Source organism: Mandrillus leucophaeus, unplaced genomic scaffold (genome assembly GCF_000951045.1).
Source record: "Mandrillus leucophaeus isolate KB7577 unplaced genomic scaffold, Mleu.le_1.0 Scaffold649, whole genome shotgun sequence".
NCBI classification, from domain to species: Eukaryota; Metazoa; Chordata; class Mammalia; order Primates; family Cercopithecidae; genus Mandrillus; species Mandrillus leucophaeus.
The window spans coordinates 380,105-406,982 of NW_012107019.1; the positions used below are offsets into that span (position 1 = coordinate 380,105).

Sequence of the window (26,878 nt, forward strand, 5' to 3'; positions counted from 1 at the left end):
CCATCAAGGACTTTTAGTAGCCAGGAAGGAGAATTCAATGCTTGGCTTCAAAGCATCACAGGACTGGCTGACTCCCTTGTCAATCAGATGCAACTGGCTGATGCAACTGATGACTTTAAATTGAAGCCAATGCTCATTTACCATTTCGAAAATCCTATTGGTCTTAAGAACAATGGTAAATCTACTCTGCCTGTGCTCAACAAATGGAATAATAAAGCCTGGATGACAGCACATCTGTTTACAGCATGGTTCACTGAATATTTTAAGTCCACTGTTACACCTACTGCTCAGAAAAACAGATTCCTTTCAAAATAATACTGCTCATTGACAATGCACCTGGTCACCCAAGAGCTCTAATGGAGATGTACAAGGAGATGAATGTTGTTTTCATGCCTGTAACACAACATCCATTCTGCAGCCCCATAAATCAAGGAGTATTTTGACTTTCAAGTTTTATTACCTAAGAAATACATTTTGTAAGGCTATAGCTGCCATGGATAGTGATTCCTCTGATGGATCTGGGCAAAGTCAGTTGAAAACCTTCTGGAAAGGATTCATTATTCTAGATGCCCTGAAGAACATCAATAATTCATGGGAGGAAAAATATCAACATTAACAGGAGTTTGGAAGAAATTGATTCCAGCCCTCATGAATGGCTTTGAGTTGTTTAAGACTTCGGTGGAAGAAGTCACTGCAGATGTGATAGAAACAGCAAGAGAACTAGAATTAAAACTGGATCCTGAAGATGTGACTGAGTTGCTGCAATTTCATGATAAAACTTGAACAGATGAGGAGTTGCTTCTTATAAATGAGGAAATAAAGTAGTTTCTGAAGATGGAATCTACTTCTGGTAAAGATGCTGTGAACATTGTTGAAATGACAAGGGATTTAGAATATTTTGAATATTACATAAACCTAGTTGATAAAGCAGTGGCAGGGTTTGAGAGGATTAACTCCAATTCTTAAAGAAGTTCTACTGTGACTAAAATGCTATTAAACAGCATTACTTGCTACAGAGAAATACTTAATGAAACGAAGAGTCAATCGATGCAGCAACTGCATTGCTGTCTCATTTTAAGAACTTCCCACAGCCACCTCAACCTTCAGCAACCACCACCATGATCAGTCAGCAGCCATCAACATCAAAGCAAGACTCTCCATCAGGAAAAAGATCACCATTTGCTGAAGGCTCAGGGGATCATTAGCTTTTTTTTTTTTTTTTTTTTTAGCAATACATATCTATGTGTGTATGTGTATAAAATTTAGAGATGGGATCTCACTGTCACGATCATAGCTCACTGCAGCCTCAGACTCCTGGACTCAAGGGATCCTCCTTGCCTCAGCCTCCCAAGTAGCTGGAACTACAGGCATGCACCACCATACCCGACTAATTAAAAACAATTTTTTTAGAAACAGGGTCTCACTATGCTGTCCAGGCTGCCTTGAGTCCCTGCCTCAGCTTCCTAAGCCGTGACACCCAGCTCGTGGTAACTGTTGGTTTGCTGTTGCTCAGGCTGGAGTACAAAGGCATGACCACAGCTCACTGCAGCCTCAACCTTCTGGGTTCAAGGGATCCACTCAACTCAGTCTCCCAAGTATCTGGGACTACAGATGTGTGCCAACACGCCGGGCTAATTTTCGTATTTTTTGTAGAGACAGGGTCTCACTGTGTTGCCCAGGCTGGTCTTGAACACTTGGGCTCACGTGATCCACCTGCCTCGGCCTCCCAAAGTACTGGGATTACAGGCGTGAACCACTGCGCCAGGCCATTAAGCCACATCTTAAGGGTGGACAGGTCAGGGATGGGCATTTCAAGTCAAGAAAACAGCCTATTTAAAGAAACCACAAAAGAGCCTGCCCTCTAAGACATGAAGCTGGAACAGAGGTAAAGACAAGTGGAGGGAGATGATGGTGGAAGAGGAGAAGTACCTGGTCCTAAAGAGCTTTATAACTCACCATAAGAAGTTTGGATTTTATTCAGTACAGCAAGTAGCCTTGCAAAGATACGAGCAGGGGCATGGCAGGCATGCACAACCCTTCTATGGAAGATAGAATGGAGAGAGGTAAAACTGGAGACTAGGATAGTTAAGAGGTTGCTGCAAGGTTAAGACCATGAGAGTTTGGTCAAGAACAGTGAGGAGGCAAGGCGCCGTGGCTCATGCCTGTAGTCCCAGGACTTTGGGAGGCCCTGGCTGACCGATAGCTTAAACCCAGGAGTTTGAGACCAGCCTGGGCAACACAGTGAGACCTCATCTCTATTAAACATAATAATAAAAATAATTAAAGAACAGTGAGGGTTGGGCACGGTGGCTCACGCCTCTAATCCCAACACTTTGGGAGGCCGAGGCAGGCGTATCACCTGAGGTCAGGAGTTCGAGACCAGCCTGGCCAACATGGTGAAACCCCGTCTCTACAAAAATACAAAAATTAGCCGGGCATGGTGGCAGGTGCCTGTAATCCCAGCTACTCAGGAGGCTGAGGCGGGAGAATTGCTTGAACCCGGGAGGCAGAGGTTACAGTGAACTGAGATCGTGCCATTGCACTCCAGCCTGGGCGACAGAGCGACACTCCCTCTCAAAAAGAAAAAAAAAAGAAAAAAAGAACAGTGAGGAGACATGCAGAGGGATGGATTTAAGAGGCATTTATTTATTTAGTCTATAAAATTAACCTGGTCATCAAAGGATTTTATGGGTGACAAAAACTAATCCAAGATGACTCCAAGGTTTCTGGTTTAGGCAACTGTTGAACAGATAATTCACAGATGATAATCCCAAAGGCAGAACGGATATACAAAGGAAATAAAACATGAGAGAATTATGGTATTTGGTTCAGTTTAAGGAGCAGGGTGTTTAGGAGTTACAGGAGGCCAGAAGATGGAACCCTGGGGAAACACCAACATTTAAAGGGGCAGGAAAGGTAGAGAATAAGGGCCAAGGGATTACTCAACATTTTGCTCTCCAGGTTTGCCTGGCTCAGATCTATATAAAGAAAAGGAGCAGGGAATGAAGTAAAACTGTTACAGGAAAGGGGTCCCAATCCAGACCCCAAGGCAAGGTTCTTGGATCTCATGCAAGACAGAATTCAGGGCGAGTCCACAGTGCACAGCAAAAACAAGTTTATTAAGAATGTAAAGTGGTGAAAGTACAGCTACTCCACAGACAGAGTAGGGTGTTCCCGAAAGAAAGAGAAGGAACGCATCCACCCTAAGTACAACACTTAGTTTATATATAGAATAAAAAAAGATCATGGGGAGATGTGCTGTGCTACAAGGGTTTGTGATAAAGGATTAATTACTATATTATGTAAGAATCGATATCTTTATTTATTTATGAGACAGAGTCTTACTCTGTCGCCCAGGCTGGAGTGCAGTGGTGCAAGCACGGCTCACTGCAACCTCCGCCTTCCCAGATTCAAGCGATTCTCCTGCCTCAGCCTCCAGAGTAGCTGAGATTCGAGGCATGTGCCAACCACACCCGGTTAATTTTTGTATTTTTAGTAGAGACGGTTTCACCACGTTAGCCAGGCTAGTCTTGAACTCCTGACCTCAAGTGATCCGCCCGCCTCAGCCTTCCAAAGTGCTCGGATTACAGGCGTGAGGCACTGTGCCCAGTCCATTATTATCTTTAAAGCAAAATTAGGAATGCTTCTGTTCTCAAAATATCGAGATATCTGGACCCTTCGAAGTCTGGGTCTGTTTAGTAAACATTATCAATCTGTTGCCTTAATGGTATACATCTAGAGGCTAGGAACACCTAACTTTCCGGGAATGCAGCCCAGCAAGTCCCAGCCTCATTTTCCTAGCCCTCACTCAACACAGAGTTGCTCTATTTCGAACCCCTCTGACATATTCTCTCTCAGATGTGAAAATTGCTGCAGCAGCTCCCTATTTGCAACACCGCACATGGAAATCACAGCAATGGACAGCCCTTCAGAAAAGCTTCTGGGGAGGGAGGGCCTGGTGGCTCAACTCCCGTAATCCCAACCCACTGGGAGGTCGAGATAGGTGGATCCCTTCAGCTCGAGTTCTAGACTGGCCTGGGCAACGTGGGGAGATCCTGCCTCTATTGTTTTTTTAAAAATTACATATATATATACACACACACGTATATATGCATACATATATACATATATATAATGCTTCTGCGTTGGCAATTCAGATGATTTGGCGAGTGTGTCTTTTTTCACTGCTAAAAACCTGTCACGTTGGCTCTCAGAGACTTGTGATGCCTGAAGACACAGGTAATGGGAAAAAGATCAGCATTCTGGGAAAAGGTTCCACAATTTTATTAATCATACACCATCTGTGTCCGCCCTTTTAGAGAAATGGGCGCAATCAGACAACGACCTCGGCTTTACACCTGTTCTCCATGAGGCCCTAGTTGTTTCCTACTGTAAGCCGCCCCAAAAAAGCTCCGCATCAATTAACCCACGGGAACAGCCCAGGCTGGAGGATGCCCCTGGAATCCAGCCTCCCGCCGCGCCTCCTCCCCTGCAAGCTGTTCCTTCCTGCCTACCGGAAGTTCAGGGCTCCGCCCACTTCCGCAACTCTGAAGGCACCGCCGGAAACACCTGGCCTCAGCCAATAGTTAGCTTCCCAGGAATCGTTACCTCTGACCTCGGGGCTAATCAGAGACAGAGGGACGCACCCCTCGCGAGAGGTGAGGTTGAAGCTGCCTCCGCCATCTTGGAGATGGGAGACGGGCGATGGCTGTGGTCCTTCTGCTAATGCAAACAACAAAACGGGCACACTAGTCACCCCCGAGGGAGGCCACCATCACTGTAACTGTTGGCCAAAGCTACAAAAGAGCGAGGGTGTCCAACCGAGCGCGGCGACACTGAAAGCAGCTTCCCCTGCCTTCTGCGGCGGCAGAAGTGAAGTGCCTGAAGACCGGAAGGATGGTGCAGTCCTGCTCCGCCTACGGCTGCAAGAACCGCTACGACAAGGACAAGCCCGTTTCTTTCCACAAGTGAGGACCCTGCGCGCCTCGCGGGGCCGGTCTTAGCCAGGGTGGGGGCGCGCGACCGGCGGGGCCGGGGGCGGAGCCAGGCGCGTGTCCGCGCGAGGGGCGGGTGGGGTCTGGGGCCGGCCGCGCGAGGCGTTTCCCGCCGCGTCCTGCTGGGAACCGTCGCCCGATCGCGCGTTCTCGGCGCGCGTCTCCGCGGCGGTTGTTTCTTGCGCTCTCGGAACAGGTCCTCGTTGCAGGCTTCGCTCCAGGCCTCAGTTGACGAGTTTGGAGCCCGCGGGCGATGCCTATGGTGGCGCGGGTTTTGCCGCCACCAGGGTCACGAGCAGCCAGGTGTTGTAATAACGTCTTAGGGGTAAATTTGAAATATAAACAAAGGCCTTCAAACGAAATCACTATTTTTTCCCTTGTCGTGGATGGGAGGCCAGCATCGTAGCAATTAAGGGTTTTTTGGCTGGGAAATCCCGGATAATTTTTGCCCCAAATCTCTAGGAACTAAGCTTTAAGGACCCTGAGTTTTGAAGAAAGCTTCAGGTACTGCCAAGATAAATCGTTATCTTTTCAGCACACAATAATGATGATATGGACAGTTACAACATGGATCATAATAAAATGACTCACACTGATCTTTATTTATTACGGCATTACCTGTGCATAGAGGAAGCTCTTTCGAAAGAAACTGCCCCACAGCTTTCAGAGCTGTCTTATCCAATAGGTAGCACAGTTAAGAGTGCTAGGATCAAAAATATTCTCTTGAAAATAGGAAAAAAAGTGCAAAGTTGCAATTACTTATAATAATCAAACGCTTGTAAAATGTGACATAACATATTCAGCTGAATTTGTTTACAAATTTTAATTACATTTATGTTAAGTTTTCTTTGTAAGAATTCCTGACAACTATATGCAGATGATAGCTAAGAAATCAGATCCAGGGGTAAACTATACAAAGTAGCCATAGGTAATTAGCTAATTATCTTTTATAATTAGGTAATTACAAAAGCAAAATGTTAAATATCCTTTCAATTTTTTTATTTTGGTGTGGAGCCATCTATGTTTACTAGGGGAGTGTCCATGCATTTTTTAAGTGTTTGATATCATGTGAGATGGACCCTATAGAAGTAAGAGTGTGTAGAACATAGAGAGGTCTCCAGAGTAATGATGTTACCCCTTGGCGAAGGGGGTAGAACACTTACAGGATTCAGTTCAGGATATCCTAATATTGTCTCTTAATTTAATTGGAATTTCTGTAAACATGTTCTTTCGAAATGTAGGAAAAGGTCAGGTGATGGTAACAGGATTACATGTGCAGCTCCCCACCCACATTTCTGATGGCATGGCAGAAGGAATCTAAAATTATGGAAAATGTTTCACTGGCACTGGAAACAAGTTTAAGGAGGGTATTCACACGTCAGAAATAACTGTGTTTTTGGCCAGGCACAGTGGCTCATGCCTGTAATTCTCAGCACTTAGGGAGGCCTAGGTGGGCAAATCACCTGACGTCAGGATTCAAGACCAGCCTGGCCAACATGGCAAAATCCCGTCTCTACTAAAAATACAAAATACAGGCGTACGCCTGTAATCCTAGCTACCTGGGAGGCTGAGGTAGGGGAATCGCTTGAACCTGGGATATGGAGGTTGCAGTGAGCTGAGATCTTGCCCTGCACTCCAGCTTGGGTAACAGAGCGAGACTCCATGTCAAAAAAAAAAAAAAGAGAAATAACTGTTTCTGCTAGGTGTTAAACACATACGGATTGAATCAAAAGAAGAGCTAACCTGCATCTTATCCCTTATCTAAAAGAGCAGGTTTAGGGAGAGTAGATGGGAAAGATTTTAACAGAATCTCACAAACAGCTGTAAATTTGTGGTCCTTGTGCCAGGAGGCCCTAGGTACTGAATTTTAGCAGCAAATGCTACCATAGTTTATGCTTACAGAGCCAGGAGGCCATAGGTACGGAATTTTACCAGCAAATGCCACCCTAGTTTATACGTATAGAGGCCATTTCCAGCTGAGATTTTCTTCTTCTTCTTTTTTTGAGATGGAGTCTTGCTCTGTCACCAGGCTGGAGTGCAGTGGCACGATCTCGACTCACTGCAACCTCTGCCTCCCCGGTTCAAGCGATTCTCCTGCCTCAGCCTTCTGAGTAGCTGGGACTACAGGCACGCAACACCACGCCCAGCTAATTTTTGTATTTTTCATAGAGATGGGGTTTCACCATGTTGGCCAGGATGGTCTCGATATTTTGACCTCCTGATGCGCCCTCTTCAGCCTCCCAAAGTGCTGGGATTACAGTTGTGATTACAGGCCACGCCCAGCCCCAGCTGAGATTTTCTAGGAGTACCACTTATCCCACCGTCTGCATAGTGGCAGCAGAGAGTGCTATGTTGTACAAAGAAAAGGGACTGTCATAAAGATCTCTTACTAGCAGAGTCAGGCTCTAGCATATTGTACATGGAAGAGAAAACTGTGAAACGTAAATTCAAAACCCCCTTCCTTTGTTTTTTTTTCTAATCCCCCCAGTTTACCAAATCCTTAATTTGGAAGAGTAAAACCACAATAAATTTAAACTCTCACTATCCCCGTTTACCTGGGCCTAATGGACATCCCAGTTGATTAGAAAATAAATACTTTTCTTTCGTTATTATCTGCCTTTAATTCAAATTTAGCCTATTCGTATTTGTCAGACTGATGCTAAGAGAACTAGAAGCCCCTCTTTCCCAGTACATAGATACAAATGTGCAATGTTTGTCTTCCTGTGCAGCACACAGAAAATTACTGGTAAAAATAGAATACAGTTTTTTTCTTTTTGAGACAGGGTATGGCTCTGTCACTCAGGCTGGAGTGCAGTGGAACCATCTCAGCTCACTGCAGCCGTGACCTCCCAGGCTCAAGGAATCCTCCCACCTCAGCGTCAGCCTCCCAAGTACCTGGGCACATACCACTATACCCAGCTAATTTTTGTATTTTTTGTAGAGACAGGGTTTTGCCATGTTGCCCAGGCTAGTCTTCAAACTCCTGGACTTAAGCAGTCTCTCGGACCTTGGCCTCCCAAGTGCTGGGATTACAGACATGAGCCACGGGCACATTTTTTCTATAGTATGTATTTTACTTGAATCTTTTGGTGAACTCACTATAAAAAGTTAAACATTAATAAATGAGGGCCCAGCGCAGTGGCTCACGCCTGTAATTCCAGCACTTTGGGAGGCCAAGGTGGGCGGATCACGAGGTCAAGAGATCGAATCCATCCTGGCCAACATGGTGAAAGCCCGTCTCTACTAAAAGTACAAAACTTAGCTGGGAATGGTAGCATATGTGGTGGCAGGCGCCTGTAGTCCCAGCTACTTGGGAGGCTGAGGCAGGAGAATCACTGGAACCCAGGAGGTGGAGGTGCAGTGAGCCAAGATAGCGCCACTGCACTCCAGCCTAACAACAGAGCGAGACTGCATCTCAAAAAAAATTTTTTTTAATTAATAAATGAGATAGATAACTAGAGCTAATCTTTAATCCAGTATGATAATACCATTGTAACATCTTTAATACCAGTGTAAGATCTTTCCTAAGTTGGAAAGTTTGGGTGCCTTTATTTTAAAAAAATCAGCACAGATAATTGAATTATGCCTTCTTCTTAGGTTTCCTCTTACTCGACCCAGTCTTTGTAAAGAATGGGAGGCAGCTGTCAGAAGAAAAAACTTTAAACCCACCAAGTATAGCAGTATTTGTTCAGAGCACTTTACTCCAGACTGCTTTAAGAGAGAGTGCAACAACAAGTTACTGAAAGAGAATGCTGTGCCCACAATATTTCTTTGTACTGAGCCACATGACAAGGTAATATGCGTTTTAAAATATTGGGTTGCTTTCTGTTTATCAAACTGATATGTTCATTGATTAAAATGTGGAAAATTCAGTTAAAGAGAATAAATGTGCCTGGAACTTTGTGTAGTTAACAGTGATACACTTCTGAAAACATAAAATGCAGTTTATTTAAGATAAATATCCTCACACTAAGAAACTTAGTCCAGCCCTTGTAACTTACTTAAAAATCACTCTGTACTGCCAGTTATATATTGATAAGTTTTGGGTTTTCTTTATCAGTGACAGTTTAGTTTCAAAGCATTTTTTTCTCCTCAGTGCTTAGTATTTAATTGGATCTGATTATTCATTTTGTCTCTTTCTTGCACCGTCCCTTTATTGCAGATAGAAAAGTTTATTCAAACTGAAACTGTTTTCTCATTTTGGAATGTTTCTGTACCACTGATTCACCAAAAAAGTCTAATATTTCTTAAATTCCACAGAATATTTATTTATTTATTTATTTATTTATTTTTGGGAGACAGAGTCTCTCTGTCACCCAGGCTGGAGTGCAGTGACATGATCTTGGCTCACTGCAACCTCCGCCTCCTGGTTTCAAACAATTCTCTTGCCTCAGCCTCCCGAGTAGCTGGGATTATAGGCATACACCACCACACCCGGCTAATTTTTGTATTTTTAGTAGAGACGGGGTTTCGCCATGTTTGGCCAGGCTGGTCTCAAACTCCTGACCTCAGGAGATCCGCCCACCTCTTCCTCCCAAAGTGCTAGGATTACAGGCGTGAGCCACTACCCCTGGTCAGTCCACAAATTGTTTTAAACTGTTATTTTTAGTTACTAAATTCAAACATATTTTGTATTTTTGTTTTAGAAAGAAGATCTGGAGCCACAGGAACAGCTTCCTCCACCTCCTTTACCGCCTCCTGTTTCCCAGGTTGATGCTGCTATTGGATTACTAATGCCGCCTCTTCAGACCCCTGTTAATCTCTCAGTTTTCTGTGACCACAACTATACTGTGGAGGATACAATGCATCAGCGGAAAAGGATTCATCAGCTAGAACAGCAAGTTGAAAAACTCAGAAAGAAGCTCAAGACCGCACAGCAGCGATGCAGAAGGCAAGAACGGCAGCTTGAAAAATTAAAGGAGGTTGTTCACTTCCAGAAAGAGAAAGACGACGTATCAGAAAGAGGTTATGTGATTCTACCAAATGACTACTTTGAAATAGTTGAAGTACCAGCATAAAAAAATGAAATGCATATTGATTTCTAATGGGGCAATACCACATATCCTCCTCTAGCCTATAAAGGAGTTTCATTTAAAAAAATAACACTTGATTACATATATAAAAACAGTTCAGAATATTTTTTTAAAAAAATTCGATATATACTGTAAAAGTATAAATTTTTTTGTTTGTAATTTCAGGTTTTTTACATTTTAACAAAATATTTTAAAAGTTATAAACTAACATCAGACCTCTAATGTAAGTTGGTTTCAAGACTGGGGATTTGGGTTTTTTCTTTTTTAGTATTTATAGAAATAATGTAAAAATAAAAAGTAAAGAGAATGAGAACAGTGTGGTAAAAGGGTGAATTCAGTTTAAAACTTAAAATTAGTACTGTTTTATTGAGAGAACTTAGTTATATTTTAAATCAGAAGTATGGGTCAGATCATGGGACATAACTTCTCAGAATATATATATATATGTACATATTCTCATATGTAAAGTCACATGGTTCATTTATCTTTCTGAATCAGTTATCAAAGATAAATTGGCAAGTCAGTACTTAAAAAGAAAAAAAGATTTGATTGTCTTCACAGCAGAAAAGAGTCATTGCATATCTGATCAATATCAATAACTTTAGATTCTAAGAGTGGATTTTTTTTTTAATGGGCTCATATTTTTTACCCTACTGTCTAGCATTATAAAATTAGAAGTGTATTTTCAGTGGAAGAAACATTCTTCAATAAATAAAGTAAGGCATTGTCATCAATGAAGTAATTAAAACTGGGGCCTGATCTATGATATGCTTTTTTCTTTCATTACCCTCTAGCTGAAGGACATCCAGTTCCCCAGCTGTAGTTATGTATCTGCCTTCAATGTCTCTGACAAATGTGCTGTGTTAGTAGAGTTTGATTTGTATCATATGATAATCTTGCACTTGACTGAGTTGCGGCAAGGCTTCACATAAAAAATTATTTCTTCACTTTTAACACAAGTTAGAAATTATATCCCATTTACTTAAATGAGTGATTTATATTCAGAACAACCTACTATGTAGTGTTTATTTTACTGAATGTGGAGATTTAAACACTGAGGTTTCTGTTCAAACTGTGAGTTCTGTTCTATATTTGTGAGAAATTTTACATATATTGGAAATGAAAATATGTTCTGAGTAAACAAATATTACTATAGGAGTTATTTAGATTTAGAATAACTGTTCCAATGATAATTATTACTTTTATATTTCAAAGTACACTAAGATAGTTGAAGAGTAATAGACCCTTTAAGACAGTATTAAAGGTGTGAAACAATGGTGTTCAAAGTGTCTTTTGTAGAACTGGTTTTCATTGTAGTTCACTGCCATGCTGCCAGTGGATAGCACTGTGATTCATGGATATTTGATGTTTTATGAACCAGTATCTCAAAAATAGAAATAATGATTGGAAGATTACTTGAAGTTGGGCTGGGCACCATGGCTCACGCCTGTAATCCCAGCACTTTGGGAGGCCGAGGCAGATGGATCACAAGGTCAGGAGTTCGAGACCAGCCTGGCCAATATGGTGAAACCCCATCTCTGCTAAAAATACAAAAACTAGCAGGGCATGGTGGCGAGCGCCTATAGTCCCAGCTACTTGGGAGGCTGAGGCAGGAGAGTTGCTTGAACCTGGGAGGTGGATGTTGCAGTGAGCTGAGATGGCACCACTGTACTCCAGCCTGGGCAATACAGCGAGACCCCATCTCAAAAAAAAAAAAATTACTTGAAGTTACATAGTCTGATAACATCATTTAGAACTAATGCTGATCAACCAGAAGACTTTTACAGATTATTCATGGAACTCATAACTGTTTTTAGAGGCTACAAAGTATTCAAGTAGTTTGGTTTTATATGTTGTCTTTCTAGCAATTCCTGGAAGTACTCAGGAATATTTATATTTATTCCTGAATACTTTGAAAAGTATATACCTTTGGCTGGGCATGGTGGCTTATGCCTGTTATCCCAGCAATTTGGGAGGCCGAGGCGGGCGGATCACCTGAGGTCAGGAGCTCGAGACCAGCCTGACCAACATGGAGAAACCCTGTCTCTACTAAAAATACAAAATTAGTGGTGGTGCATGCCTGTAATCCCAGCTACTTGGGAGGCTGAGGCAGAAGAATCATTTGAACCTGGGAGGCGGAGGTTGCAGTGAGTGAGGGCAGCGCCATTGCACTCCAGCCTGGGCAACAAGAGCAAAACTCCGTCTCAAAAAAAAAAAAAAAAAAAAAAGAAAAGTATATACCTTCAATCTAAGTACTCTTCTACATAAAAGATAAATCCTATGTGTGTGTCCCAGAATGAAGAATCCAGGTTAGATTATAAAAATGGAAATCATAATTACTTAGCATATTAGCATTATTATTTAACCTCAAGCTACTTTCTTTTTATAACAGACATAAATCCCCATTTGGAGAGAACTAAGCAAGCAGCATGTATGCCAACTGCTTTCATTTAAATAATTTATCATAGTAGTTAAACAGAAGTTTGAGGCGCAGGTACTTATTTCTGAATTGACTATTGTATTGTTTATAACATTGCCAAGAAAAGAAGGTCTGCCAAGAAAAGTAGGTTCTGTTCAGGCATAGTGAAACAGTCTGACACAAACAGGGACAAGGACTCAATTTTTTTTTTTCTTTTTTTGAGAAGGAGTCTCTTTCTTGTTGCCCAGGCTGGAGTGTAATGGTGCAATCTGGGCTCACTGCAACCTCTACCTCCCGGGTTCAGGGGATTCTCCTGCCTCAGCCTCCCGAGTAGCTGGGATTACAGGCATGCACCACCATGCCCAGCTAATTTTGTATTTTTAGTAGAGACGAGGTTTCTCCATGCTGGCCAAGCTGGTCTTGAACTCCCGACCTCAGGTGATCTGCCTGCCTTGGCCTCCCAAAGTGTTGGGAATACCAGGCGTGAGCCACCACGCCCAGCCGGTCTCAATCTTCTAATACTGCCTTATAATACAAATATAAAGGTCACTTGAATTGCTGCTTGGCTTGAATTATCACATTCCAATTGAAGTTTTAAGTTTTTAACAACTAATTTAAATGTTTACTAATTGTATACGAGTTATGTGTACTAAAAATAATTCTGTTGTTGCAGTGAGAACATAGCAAAACTTTGTACTTGGAAATCCAAGTACATGAGGGGATTTTTTTTCTTTCAGTTGTAATTTATGTGATCCCTTTCTTAGAATTATAATAATTGTGATGGCAAATGAAAGTTTCACGTGATATGGGCTTTTTAGCTTGCATTAATATTCCCTGATCATCTTTTAGTGCTAAAAAAAAATACATGTGTGGCCAGGTGCGGTGTCTCACACCTGTAATCCCAGCACTTTGGCAGGCAGAGGTGGGCAGATCACCTGAGGTCAGGAGTTTGAGACCAGCCTGGCCAATACAGTGAAACTCCGTCTCTACTAAAAATACAAAAATTAGACGGGTGTGGTGGCGTGCGCCTTTAGTCCCAGCTGCTCAAGAAGCTAAGGCAGGAAAATCACTTGAACCTGAGAGGTGGAGGTTGCAGTGAGCCAAGATCATGCCACTGCATTCCAGACTAGGCGACAGAGCCGAGACTCCATCTCAAAAAAAAAAAAAAAATACATGTGTACACATATTCACCACCTATAGCTTTTAGAAAGTTGATAGTAAACAACGTATTTTAAAATCCATTTGTGTTCCAGAATTTTAAAAAGATAGTCCACCCTGAATAGCATTTAAAGAAAAAATAGATTTTCCAGCTGATGGTAAATGGTGTTGCTTGGCATTACGATTTTATATAGTCTTGTGTTTTACAGTACAGTCACTCAAATGAAAGAAAAATACTGAAGAGCAACAACAGTGCTTTGCAAATAAGCAATACTATTATACTTAAAAGTAATAGAAAAATTTGCTCAAGGTAATGTTCTCTTATAATTCTATGTCTTTTTAAACCTTGGATATAGCTTTATTCTACTGAGATTTTTCTGAATGATAAATATTTTTTAAATTAAAAATCTGTTGAATTTTTATTTGTTCTCTTTAAATTCATAGTATTTTATGTCTTGAGATTATAAAAAATTTATTTTTAAAATATCCTAAGGGATACAAATAAACTTCATTGTTTTAGTTTTTAGTAAAACCGTAGAATACAAACAATAATTTAATAGAAAAATGACTTCCAAAGTGTATTGGCAAGAAAAAAATTTTTTTAAATAACCATTTAAAGTCTCTGCCAATTGTCCTAAGGGAATATAGCAAATGAAGAAATGATAAGGAAAGTTTACTAAATCTCTATAAGGACATTGAGTCTGTGGCATTTAGGCTACAACCCATTTCTCCCTAACCAAACCCCCTATCCCAACTCGGTGCTATAGAAGCTCTACTCTGAAGCTCCACTCAATCTTCTTGGATATGGTCAAGAAGATCGTACTCCCTTAACTCCCAATCAAGGGCTATGGTATCTTTCAGGGAGGGGCTGGTTGCCAGTATTTTCATGTCCCTCTAGCTTTGTGTTGCAGAGACTAAATTCCAGGAGGGTCCAGCCAAGAGGTCAGGGACTCCCTACAACCGACTTCCACTCTAGGTGGAGGGTCTACCATAGGTATGGCAGGCCAAGACAGAGGGCCTTGATCACCTTCTCCATACCTCACTCAAGATGAATTTTCCATGCCAGGAGAAGTAAGCCAAGAACCCCAGAGGTTATAGTCTCAACTGAGGATATAGTCTCAACGGAGCCCATAAAGCAGGCATGTAACTCCCAGAAAAGCAGGCCACTTTCCTCACTCCTAGCTCCAGAGCAATGACTCAGATTTTCCCAAGGGAGATGCAGGTTATAAGAACAGAGAGCTCTGGCTGGGCGTGGTGGCTCACGCCTGTAATCACAGCACTTTGGGAGGCCGAGGCGGGCAGATCATGAGGTCAGGAGATCGAGACCATTCTGGCTAACATGGTGAAATCCCGCCGAGATGGCACCACTGCACTCCAGCCTGGGCAACAAAGCAAGACTCCGTCGTCTTAAGAAAAAGAATAGAGAGCTCTGAAGCTATTTCCAAATCTATTTCCAAACTGACAATTTGGAACACTGGGAAAGTTCAACCCTAAGGATACTCTCAAAAACAATGAAGAATTTAGTGGTAAACAAGAGGAAGTTAGTAGCTCCACAACAACAGCTAAATTGTAGGTTAGTAATTTACCAGAAAGAACCAAAGGAAGAGACAGCTAAGAAGGGCCCTCCTGGGTCAGAGGCCGGCACTGTGGCTCACACCTGTAGTCCCAGCACTTTGGGGAGCCAAGGCAGGTGGATCACCTGAGGTCTGGAGTTCGAGACCAGTCTGACCAACATGGAGAAACCCTGTCTCTACTAAGAACACAAAATTAGCCAGGCATGGTGGCGCATTCCTGTAATGCCAGCTACTTGGGAGGCTGAGGCAGGAGAATCGCTTGTACCCAGGGTGCAGAGGTTGCAGTGAGCCCAGATCGCGCCATTGCACTCCAGCCCGGGCAACAAGAGCAAAACTTGATCTCAAAAAAAAAAAAAAAAGCAGGGCTCTCTTGGGGTCAGATCAGATAACCCCTGCAAAGGGGCCAAATTTAATAGGATCACACTGTGGAGCCATTCATGCCTTGGGGCATTGTCAAAAACAATAGAGAAATCAACTGGAAATTGGAGACTTAACAGCTGAGTGTGAAACCAACAAACACAGCAAAATAAGCAGTCAAAGACAGACCTGCTGAAACTACTGTTATCCCTGGTGACTGTATACCTAAGGCTGCACCTTTTAAGGAATGAAATCAGAGACTTCACACTGAAGAAGATATAAACTTAATTAGTGCAGCCAAGTAATGAAATAAAGGAGCAAACAGGGCCAGGCACAGTAGCACATGCCTGAAATCCCAGCATTTTGGGAGGCTGAGGTGAGCAGATTGCTTTAACTCAGAAGTTTAATACCAGCCTGGGCAACATGGTAAAACCCTATCTCTACAAAAAAACCCCCAAAAATATTAGCCAGGCATGGTGGCTCATGCCTGTAATCTTAGCACTTTGGGAAGCCGAGGTGAGCAGATTGCCTGAGCTCAGGAGTTCGAGACCAGAGGTGGTGAAACCCCATCTCTTCTAAAATACAAAAGAAATTAGCCAGGTGTAGTGTGGTGCCCCTGTAGTCCCAGCTACTCAGGAGGCTGAGGCAGGATAATTGCTTGAACCCAAGAGGTGGAGGTTATAGTGAGCCAAGATCACACCACTGCACTGCAGCCTGGGCGACACAGCAAGACTCAGTCTCTACAAAAAAAAAGAAAAAAGAAGCTCAACAGTAGTTCAAGCTGGCAGAAGAAAAATCAGTAAACCTGAGGTAGAGATCATGCTATCTGAAAAACAGGAAAAAAAAAAAAAAAAGAATGAAGAAAAATGAACAGAGCCCCAGAGAAACATGGGACTCCATTAAACACACCAAATATGCTTAATGAGAGTACCAGAAGAAGAGGGGCAGAGGGAGAGCAGAAAAAAATATTTGAAGAAAAAATGACTAGAAATTTCTCAAGTTTGATAAAAAAGCACACACTCAAGAAGCTCAATAAACATCAAGCAGAATAAATGCAAAGAGATCCACTCCCAGACATAATAGTAAAAAATGCTGAAAACCAAAGACAAAAATTTGAAAGTAGTAAGAGAAAAATGACTAGTTCCAAGGGCAACAGCTGACTTTCTCAGAAAAAAATGGAGGCCAAAAGGCAGTGGATGGCATATTCAAGGTGCTGAAGGGAAAACTCAATCAAGAATCTTCTATGTAGCAATATTATCTTTCAAGTATGAAGGTAAAGGGGGCTGCTTCTGGGAAGATGACAAGAGTAGGAAGCACCAGAAATCTGTCTCACTACCTACACTACAGTGGGACTGGCAAAATTTGATGTAACTATTTTGGAACTCTGGAGTCTATTGAAGGCTTGCAACTTCTAGTGGTAAGGCTTGGATTACAAACTGTGATTAATTTTGGTCAATTTCAGCTCTCGACTTGGTAGCAGTTACTCATCTCCCATCCACAACCCCATGGCAAGTAGTGCACAAGCTACAGGAGCAGCTTGCATGTGACTTGACTTGTGGAAGCCAAGGTGGGCAATATCCAAAATTCAAATATCAGGATTAATGTCTGATCACTGATTGCTGCTTAGATCAAGGACATGCAAACACAGGTGAACAGCCTTTGTGACATCCACCCCACAGACAGTTGCAAGTCCCTTCCCCTTTAGCTAAAGCAAATTCCAAGGAAGTTAAAGGGTTGGTGTCTTCCCCTCACTCCCTTCGTTTTTCTTTTTTTACCCTTTTGAGAGCCAGGCATTAAATCAAAAACAATTGCACATATAAGGGGGAATTAGAAAGTCACTGTGCATAGTCAGAGAAGGGTGCAGGTTCAGAAGAGACCTGAGAATATGTTAAGTTTACACCTCAGTCTAATGCTTGCCACAGAGACAGCTTAAAAGCATAAAAGCCAAAACAAGACAAAAATAAAAAACAACCAACCTTGAAGAGGGGAGAGAACCTAATTTCCACGGTTTACCACATCATAAAATTCAAATGTCCAGTTTTCAACAAAAATCACGAGGCATACAAACAGGAAAGTATGGCCCATTCAAAGGGAAAAAATAACCCAACAGCAACTATCACTGAGAAAGACTATATGGCATACCTATTTTTAAAAAATGTTAAAATAATGGTGTTAAAGATATTTAGAGGAAGTATCTTTACTTATTAATTTTTGAGACAGACTCTCACTCTGTTCCCAGACTGGAGTGCAGTGGCGTGACCTCGCCTCCCAGGTTCAAGCAATTCTCCCGCCTCAGCCTCCTGAGTAGCTGAGACTACAGGCACGTGCCACCATGCCCAGCTAATTTTTTTGTATTTTTTGTAGAGATGGGGTTTCACCATGTTGGCCAGGCTGGTCTCAAAACTCCTGACCTCGTGATCTGCCTGCTTTGGCCTCCCAAAGTGCTGGGATTACAGGTGTGAGCCACCGTGCCCAGCCTAGGAAATATCTTTAATGGAAGACATGAAGAAAGTCAAGAAAATGCTGTATGAACAAAATGGAAATATCAATGAAGAAATAGAAAACCTTAAAAAAAAATTCTGGTGCTGAAAAATATAAAAAATCACTAGAAGAATATAAATTTGAGCAGGCAAAAGAATCAGTAAACTGGAAGATGGGACAATTGAAATTATCAAGTCAGAGTAAGAGAAAGAAAAAAGAGTGAAGAAAAGTGAACATCATAAGGGACCTGTGGGACACCACCAAAGGGATCAATGTACACTTTGTCCCAGAAGAAGAGAGAGAAAAGGGCAGAGAAGTTATTTGAAGAAATAATGGCTGAAAACATCTCAAATTTGATGAAAAACATGAATAGAAACATTCAAGAGACTCAATGAATGTCAAGTAGAATAAACTCAGAGACAACACTAAGACTTTCAGTCAAACTGTAAATCATCTTAAAAGAGCAAGAGAAAAACAATTCATCACACGTAAAGGATCTTCAATAAAATGATCGGCAGACTTCTTAACACAAACTTTGGAAGCCAGAAGGCAGTAAGCTAATATATTCAAAGTGATAAAAGGAAAAAACTGTCAACCAAAATCTCTAGAGAGAAAAATCAGGACCTTTCCAGATAAACAAAAGCTGAAGGAGGGAGTTTGTTATACTACTAGACCTGCCATATAGGAAATGCTGAAGAGAGTCCTGCAGGTTAAAATGAAAGTACCCTAGGCACTGACTTGAAATTGTCTGAAGAAAAAAAATCTAAGTAAAGGTAAATACATGGGCAGAAGCTGGTACTGTAAAAGCTGATATTGTTGTAACAATGGTTTGTAATGCCACTTATTGTTTTGTACATTATTGAAGAGACTAATACATTTAAAAGGAGATTATTATTAGTCTAAAGGTTAGTATTATTGTAACGGTTTGTAACTTCACATATTTTCTATATAATTTAAGAGACTAATGCATTAAAAATAATTATTAGTTTTTATTTTTAGACACACAATGTATAAAGATGTAATTTTGAGACATCAGTAACTGAGTGAGGATGGAACTGTAACAGAGTAGAGTTTTTGTATGGACTAAAGTTAAGCTGACATAAATCAAAATTAGAGTGTTATAACCAAGCTGACATAAATCAAATTAGAGTGTTATAACCTTAAAATGTTAAGTGTAATCCGCAAGGTAACCACAAAGAATATAGTTATAGAATTATACACAAGAGAAAAATGAGAAAGTAATTAAAATATTTCACTATGAAAAAAGTCAACTGAACACCAAAGAAGATTCTAATGCAGGAAATAAGGGACAAAAAAGCTATAAGACATTTATAAAACAAATAGCAAAATGACAGAAGTAGATCCCTCCTCATCAATAATTACTTTAAATGTATTGGATTAAACTTTCTAATCAAGAGATAGAGATTAGAAGAATGGATTTTTTTAAAAAAAAGAACGAGAGACCCTGCTGGGTGCGGTGGCTCATGCCTATAATCCCAGCCCTTTGGGAGGCTGAGGCAGATAGATCACCTGAGGTCAAGAGTTTAAGACCAGCCTGGCCAATATGGTGAAAACCCATCACTACTAAAAATACAAAAATTAGTCAGCCGTGGTGGCAGTCGCCTGTAACCCCAGCTACTAGGGAGACTGAGGCAGGAGAATTGCTTGAACCCAGGAGGTGGAAGTTGCAATGAGCCGAGATTGCACTATTGCACTCCAGCCTGGGCAACAAGAGCAAAAAAAACAAGACCCAACTATATGCTACCTGTAAGAGACTCATGTTAGGTCCAAAGACACAAATAACAAGTGAAAGGATGAAAAAAGATATTTCATGCAAATAGTAATCAAAATGAGCTAGTTGGTTGTATTAATAGAGATAAAATAGACTTTAAAAAAGTTACAAGAGACAAAGCAAGCATTATATATTAATTAAAAAGTTTAACACACCAAAATACGTAGCAATCATAAACATTTTTGCACTTAATAACAGACCACCAAAGTATATGAAACAAAAATTGGCAGAATTAAAAGGAGAAACAGACTGATCTACAAAAATGAAGATCAAGCAGAAACATTCTCAGAAAAAGAAAAACAGAATCTGTTGTTAGCCAACCCACCTTAAAATAAATACTAGAGGAAGCTCTTCAGGCTGAAAGCAAGTGACACCTAACAGTAATTCAAAAAAGCAAAGATTGCCAGTAAAGATAATTATGTAAGTAATTATAAAAGACACATAGCTGCATCTTTTTTCTTATTTAAAAGCAACTGCAAAAACTATATATATATAATTTTAGTGTTAGGCCTCTAACATAGAGAAATGTAATATGTTTGATAGTAAAAAGCAGATGAGAAGCAAGCTGCACTGAAATAAAGAAATAACACCAGATGAGAACTTAAATCTATAGAAATAAATATGGAGAAACAAATAATAAAGATTGATTAAACTATAAATACATACTTGCGGCCGGGCATGGTGGCTCAGGCCTGTAATCCCAGCACTTTGGGAGGCTGAGGCGGGTGGATCACAAGGTCAGGAGTTTTGAGATCAGCCTGGCCAACATGGTGAAACCCCATCTCTACTAAAATACAAAAAGTCAGCCGGGAGTGGTGGTGGCCACCTGTAGTCCCAGCTACTCAGGAGGCTGAGGCACGGGAATCACTTGAACCCGGGAGGCGGAGGTCGCAGTGAGCTGAGATCGCGTCACTGCACTCCAGCCTGGGTGACAGAGCTAGACTCTGTCTCAAAAAAAAAGAAATTAAAAAATAAACATATACATACATAATTGCTCAGCCTTTTTTTGAGCTTCCTCAGAAGACATAAAATTATTAAAATAATAATTATAAAAATGCATTACTGGTTTGTAACATGTAGATGTAACATGTATATTAATGATAGTACAAAGTGGGAGAAGAGGTAATAGAACTATATATAGCAAAATATCGCACTGGTAAGTTGAAGTAAATTATAGTAAGATATATATGGTAAGCCTATAGCAACCACTTAGAAACTAAGTCCAAAGTATAGTGAAGAAAATCATTAAAATAATTAAAATCTTAAACTAGAAATGTTTACTTAATGTAAAAGAAAGCAGTTGAAGGAAGACTAGAGAAATAAGACATGAGACTAAAAGGCAAAATGGCAGATGTAAATCCAGCTATACCAATAATAGCATCTAATGTGAACTGATCTAATCAAAGGGCACAGATTGTCAGACTGGATATGAAAAACAAGCTCCGTCTGTAGGAGACACACTTTAGCCTTATGATAAAAGTAAAAGGATGGAAATGACAGACTATGCAGACAAGGACTAAAACAGATGTGAAGTGGGTATGGCAATATGAGGCAAAATAGGCTTTTTAAAATGTTATTAGAGGCTGGGCACAGTGGCTTATGCCTGTAATCCCAGCACTTTGGGAGGCCGAGGTGGGTGGATCTCTTGAGGTCAGGAGTTCAAGGCCAGCCTGGCCAACATGGTGAAACCCTGTCTCTACTAAAAATACAAAAATTAACTGGGCATGATGGTGCGTGCCTGTAGTCCCAGCTCCTCAGGAGGCTGAGGCAGAAGAAATGCTTCACCCTGGGAGGCAGAGGTTGCAGTGAGCTGAGATCATGCCACTGCACTCCAGCCTGGGCAACAGAGCAAGATTTCGTCTCCAAAAAAAAAAAAAAGTGAACAAGCAAGAAACATGGAAAAGCATGTTTTCTCATACAGGTAGTTCTAAATTTTGAGACTTCACTTCAAAAAAAGTAAATAAATAAATAAATAAATAAATAAATAAATAAATGTTATTTGATATAAAGGAAATTTTGTAATGATACCAGAGTCAATCTATCAGGAAGATATAAGAATTATAAACACATATGCAACTAACAATAGAGCCCTGAAATACATGAAGCAAAAGCTGACAGAAATGAAGGGAGAATTCAACAAAAATTGAACAACAGTGAAGACATCAGTACTACACCTTCAATATTAGATATAACAACTAAGCAGGAGATCAACAATGATAGAGAAAACTTTAACTGTGCTATAAACACAATAGATCTATCTGACTTCTATAGAAAATTGCACCCAACCATAGAGAATATATATTTTTTTCAAGTCACATGGAGCATTCTCCAGGATAGACCACATACTGGGTCACAAAACAAATCTCAGTAAGTTTTAAAGTATTAAATCATATAATTTAGAGATCCCCAACCCCAGGGCCACAGATGGGTACCAGTCTGTGATCTGTTAGGAACCAAGCCACACAGCAGGAGGTGAGTGGTGGGCGAGCGAGCGTTACTCCCTGAGATTCACCTCCTGTTAGATCAGTGGGGATATTAGATTCTCATAGGGGCATGAACCTTATTGTGAACTGTGCATGCGACGGATTTAGGGTCCACGCTCTTTATGAGAATCTAACTAATGCCTGATGATCTGAGGTGGAACAGTTTCATCCCGAAACCATCCCCCACTCCCAGTCCAAGGAGAAACTGTCTTCCAAGAAACTGATCCATGGTGCCAGAAAGGTTAGGGGCTGCTGACGTAATGTATATTCTCTGACCACAATGGAATAAAATTAGAAATCAATAACAATAAATTAGATAAACTCACAAGTGGAAATTTAAAAACACATTTAAACAACCAATGGGTCAAAGAAGAAGTCACAAGAGAAATTAGAAAATACCTTGCCATAGATAAAAATGAAGACACAAAATACTAAAACTTCTGGTATGCAGCTAAAGCAGTGCTTTGAGGGAAATTTGTAGCTGTAAACACCTATATTTTTAAAAAGAAGAAAGACATATCTTTATCTTTAAAAAGAAAAATTCAATAACCTTAAGACACAGAAAAAAGAACAAACCTCTTTTAAGGTGAAAGATTAAGTTGTTGCTTCTGATCCCTCCTACAACCAAGAATGAGGCACAATGCCAAGTTGGTCTATTTAGATTTTGGAGGCAACATATTCCTCCTTTTGGGTGTTATGCTGGCTCATTCACGAGTGATCCAAAAATCTGCTAGTTTTGAGTAGTATCCAGAATAGGAGAAGGCTCTACAATGGGTCCAGGCTGTTGTGCCAGCTTTGCCACTTGGGCCATATGATCCAGCAGATCTAATGGTGCGTGTGGTGTCTGTGTCATACAGGGATGCTGTTTGGAGTCTTTGGCAGGACTCTATAGGTGAATCACAGTGCAGGCCTTTAAAACTTTGGAGCAGGGCCCTGCCATTATCCACAGATAAATACTCTCCTTTTGAGAGACAGCTCTTGACCTGCTAATGGACTGCAGTAGAAACTGAATGTTTGACCATAGGCCGCCAAGTTACCATGCAACCTGAGCTGCCTATTATAAACTGGATGTCATCTGACCCACTAAACCATAAAGTTGGGCATGCAGAGAAGAACTTCATTATCAAACGGAAGTAGTATAAACATGATTGGGTCCAAGCACGTCCTGAAGGCACAAGTAAGTTACACAAAGAAGTGACCCCAATGGTTCCTATTTCCAGTTCCTATTTCTGCTACACTGCCTTTTCTCTCCCAGCCTGGGCATTTGGCCTCAAGGGAAGTACCCTATGATCTGTTGACAAAGGAAGGAGAAGATGTGCACCTGGTTTATGGTTCTGTGTGATATTCAAGTACTAGCTCCCGAGTAGTTAGGATTACAGGCACCCACCACCATGCCCGGCTAATTTTTGTATTTTTAGTAGAGAAGGGATTTCATCAGGCTGGTCTCGAACTCCTGACCTCAGGTGATCCACCCACCACGGCCTCCCAAAATGCTGGGATTACAGGCATGAGCCCATAAACTTTCTTAAAACTTTTTTTTTTTAAGCTTATCAGCTATCATTAGTGTTAGTGTATTTTATTTGTGGCCCAATACAATTCTTCTTCCAGTGTGCCCCAGGGAAGCCAAAGATTGGACACCCTGTGCTAGATATATATGGTGAAGAAAACCATGCTTATCATATATGGCAGCGTTCTTTATAAAAGCAAACAATCTGGAAAACCAGGGCTTAACTAGGGTTTCAGATTCTTAAGAATAAGAAACGGTTACACATTTCTAATATGCCGAATTCCAGCTTTCCCTGAGGAAGTATTTTAAATACTAGAAGCAATTTGGAAATGACTTCGTGAACTTATTTGCACAAATTTCAGGACACGTGGAAAGTTTACGAATACTTGTGCAAAGTTGAGTAATATCTAAGAGCCTGAACTCCAAACACTCACCATTTCTTGGTGTCATTTTCTACCAGTGCTTCTGTTGGGGCCCTTTCACCTAAAAACTGCTCTGCTGGCAGATGAATTATGCATCTGGGGACAGAGAACTGGGTTTTCTGTTCTGTACTAACTCCTCGGGGAAGTTTTCCAAGGTTGAGCTGCAAGCTGTACGCCCTTGAACTTGCTTCTAATGTCTGCAGAATAGGCTCACAGCTATGAAAAAATATGAGTTTATTTGGTTCATAAATGGACACACACAAAACCTGGGGCAAAGAATTGCCCTTCCCCACTTCAATGCACTGCAGACTTAGTCTACATTTTTAGATCATGTCTAGAAAATGTCAATGTCAAAAAAAAAAAAAAAAAAAAAGACCTCATTCGCAAAGATATTCTAGAGGCTAAAACATGTGGGTGACAAATTCAAATTTTAATATATACATCATCTTTTTTTTTTTCTAGACGGAGTCTCGCTTTGTCGCCCAGGATGGAGTGCAGTGTCGTGATCTCGGTTCACTGCAAGTTCCACCTCCCAGGTTCATGCCATTCTCATGCCAGCCTCCTGAGTGGCTGGGACTATATGCGCCTGCCACCACTCCCGGCTAATTTTTTGTATTTTAAGTAGAGACGGAGTTTCACCGTTTTAGCCAGGATGGTCTCCATATCCTGACCTCCTGATCCGCCAGCCTCGGCCTCCCAAAGTGCTGGGATTATGTAGGCCGGGCGCGGTGGATCACGCCTGTAATCCCAGCATTTTGGGAGGCTGTGGTGGGTGGATCACCTGAGGTCTCTACTAAAATACAAAAAATTAGCCGGGCGTGGTGGCGGGCGCGTGTAGTCCCAGCTACTGGGGAGGCTGAGGCAGGAGAATGGCGTGAACCTGGGAGGTGGAGCTTGCAGTGAACCGAGATCGCACCACTGCACTCCAGCCTGGGCGACAGTGAGACGCCATCTCCAAAAAAACAACAACAAAAAAAGCTGAGGGCAGACTTTGGCCCTTTATAAGGAGAAACATTTAAATAATCAGACTTGTCCAAGAATGTCATGGATCACGTTGTGAAGTAATGAGTTTGCCATCCCTGGGCATGATAAAGAAGACCTTAAATGATCATTGGTTTGGGACATTGTGGAAGGAATTCCTGGCTTGAGAAGAAAGCTGTTTATGCTAAAACAAGGTGGTAGGTAAGCAGGGGAGAGGGGGGAGGAGGAAGGGGAAAGGGGGAAGCAGGGGCGGGCCTTGGCTGGAAAGAAAGGAATCAGTCACTTTGTAAACCGCCGCGGCCAAGTTCCAAGCTCCAAGATGCTCAGCGTCATCCTGTATGTATGTTGTTGACCCCAGGACCTTCCCTCTTGATAAAATACTGCAGTCTCTGGGGACCTTAGGCATCCCTGAGACTTTGGTTTCTGAGTGGCCTCAGGGTATTTGTGGTTCTAGCTTTCCCTGATTTTTCTTTACAGACAGGGTCTCCTGTCTCCCAGGCTGGCGTGCAGTGGTGCAATTTTACTCACTGCAACCTCCGCTTCCCTGGCTCAAATAATTCTCCAATCTCAGTCTCTCAAGTAGCTGGGACCACAGGTGCACATCTCCACGCCCAGTAGGGACAGACTTTCGCCATGTTGCCCAGGCTGGTCTCAAACTCCTGGGCTCAAGCGATCTGCCTGCCTGCACCTCCCAAACTGCTGGGATTACAGATGTGAGCCACTGTGCCCACCAACTGTGATTTTTTTTTTTTTTGAGACGGTGTCTCACTCTGTCACCCAGGCTGGAGTGCAGTGGCACTATCTTGGCTCACTGCAACCTCCACCTCCCAGGTTTAAGCTTTTCTTCTGCCTCAGTCTCCAAAGTAGCTGGGACTACAGGTGCGTACCACCATGCCCAGCTAATTTTTGTATTTTTAGTAGAGACGGTTTCACCATGCTGGCCAGGACGGTCTCAATCTGCTGGCCAGGATGGTCTCAATCTCCTGACCTCACGATCCATCCGCCTGGGCCTCAAAGAGTTGGGGTTACAGGTGTGAGCCACTGCGCCCAACCAACTGTGATGTTTTCAACGTGGGCCTCAAAAGAAGGGCATTATAATTTCACCAGGAAATCTCACCCCAGTTCTTCCTGTATGGATATTTATCATTCTTTCTGGCTGCCCCACATCTGAGTCTCCTGTTTATATTTGGAGAATTCCTTCTTCTATGAGTACTGGCCAGGGACCAAGCCCATTTGATACTATAAAGGCCAAAAATGCCAGATGTTTGTTCCCCAGTTTCCCTCTGTGGCAAGGGCATTAATACCCACAATAGTCTTTGTCTGAAAAGCTAATAATGCACAAAGGTGAGAGATTGTCTCCAGCAGGCTTTACAACCCAGCTAGACAGAGGTCTGGTCAGTACTGGCTAGGACGCGGGGAGCAGCGGGACAGGGCTGTTAGTGGTGGGAGCGGCAGCATCCATGCTTTGGAGGGGTGAGATGGTAGTGGCTGAGGGTGGTGGTGGTGGAGCCATGTCTACGTTATAGCATTTTTCTGCATGATTTTGGGCATTCTTCCTGGCTTCTTGACCTCAGCTTGGTTCTTCAGCCCTCTCAATGATTCTTTAGGACGTTAAATGTTCAATGAACTACTATTTCATATCATTCACTATGAAAGAAAAACAGCTGCCAATTTAAT

At 41.7% G+C, this 26,878-nt stretch overlaps 1 protein-coding gene across 2 annotated transcripts; it reads left to right on the plus strand.

Moving 5' to 3' along the window:
* Nucleotides 1-4,086: 4,086 nt before the first annotated feature.
* THAP1 (THAP domain containing, apoptosis associated protein 1) lies at nt 4,087-11,305 on the plus strand. Of its 2 annotated transcripts, XM_012001040.1 has the most exons (3): nt 4,087-4,967; nt 8,592-8,787; nt 9,641-11,305. In XM_012001040.1, the coding sequence occupies exons 1-3, from the start codon at nt 4,897-4,899 to the stop codon at nt 10,010-10,012; spliced, it is 639 nt and encodes a 212-aa protein (XP_011856430.1). In that variant the 5' UTR covers nt 4,087-4,896; the 3' UTR covers nt 10,013-11,305. The 2 variants fall into 2 exon arrangements, with proteins under 2 accessions (XP_011856430.1, XP_011856431.1); XM_012001041.1 differs by lacking the exon at nt 8,592-8,787.
* The last annotated feature ends 15,573 nt before the right edge of the window (nt 11,306-26,878 follow it).

Bases quoted from the DNA above. Each gene is read 5' to 3' on its own strand.
- THAP1 (XM_012001040.1), top strand. From the start codon at position 4,897: ATGGTGCAGTCCTGCTCCGCCTACGGCTGCAAGAACCGCTACGACAAG. The intron at 4,968-8,591 runs GTGAGGACCCTG...CCTTCTTCTTAG, and splicing joins AAGCCCGTTTCTTTCCACAA to GTTTCCTCTTACTCGACCCA. The intron at 8,788-9,640 runs GTAATATGCGTT...TTTTTGTTTTAG, and splicing joins GTACTGAGCCACATGACAAG to AAAGAAGATCTGGAGCCACA.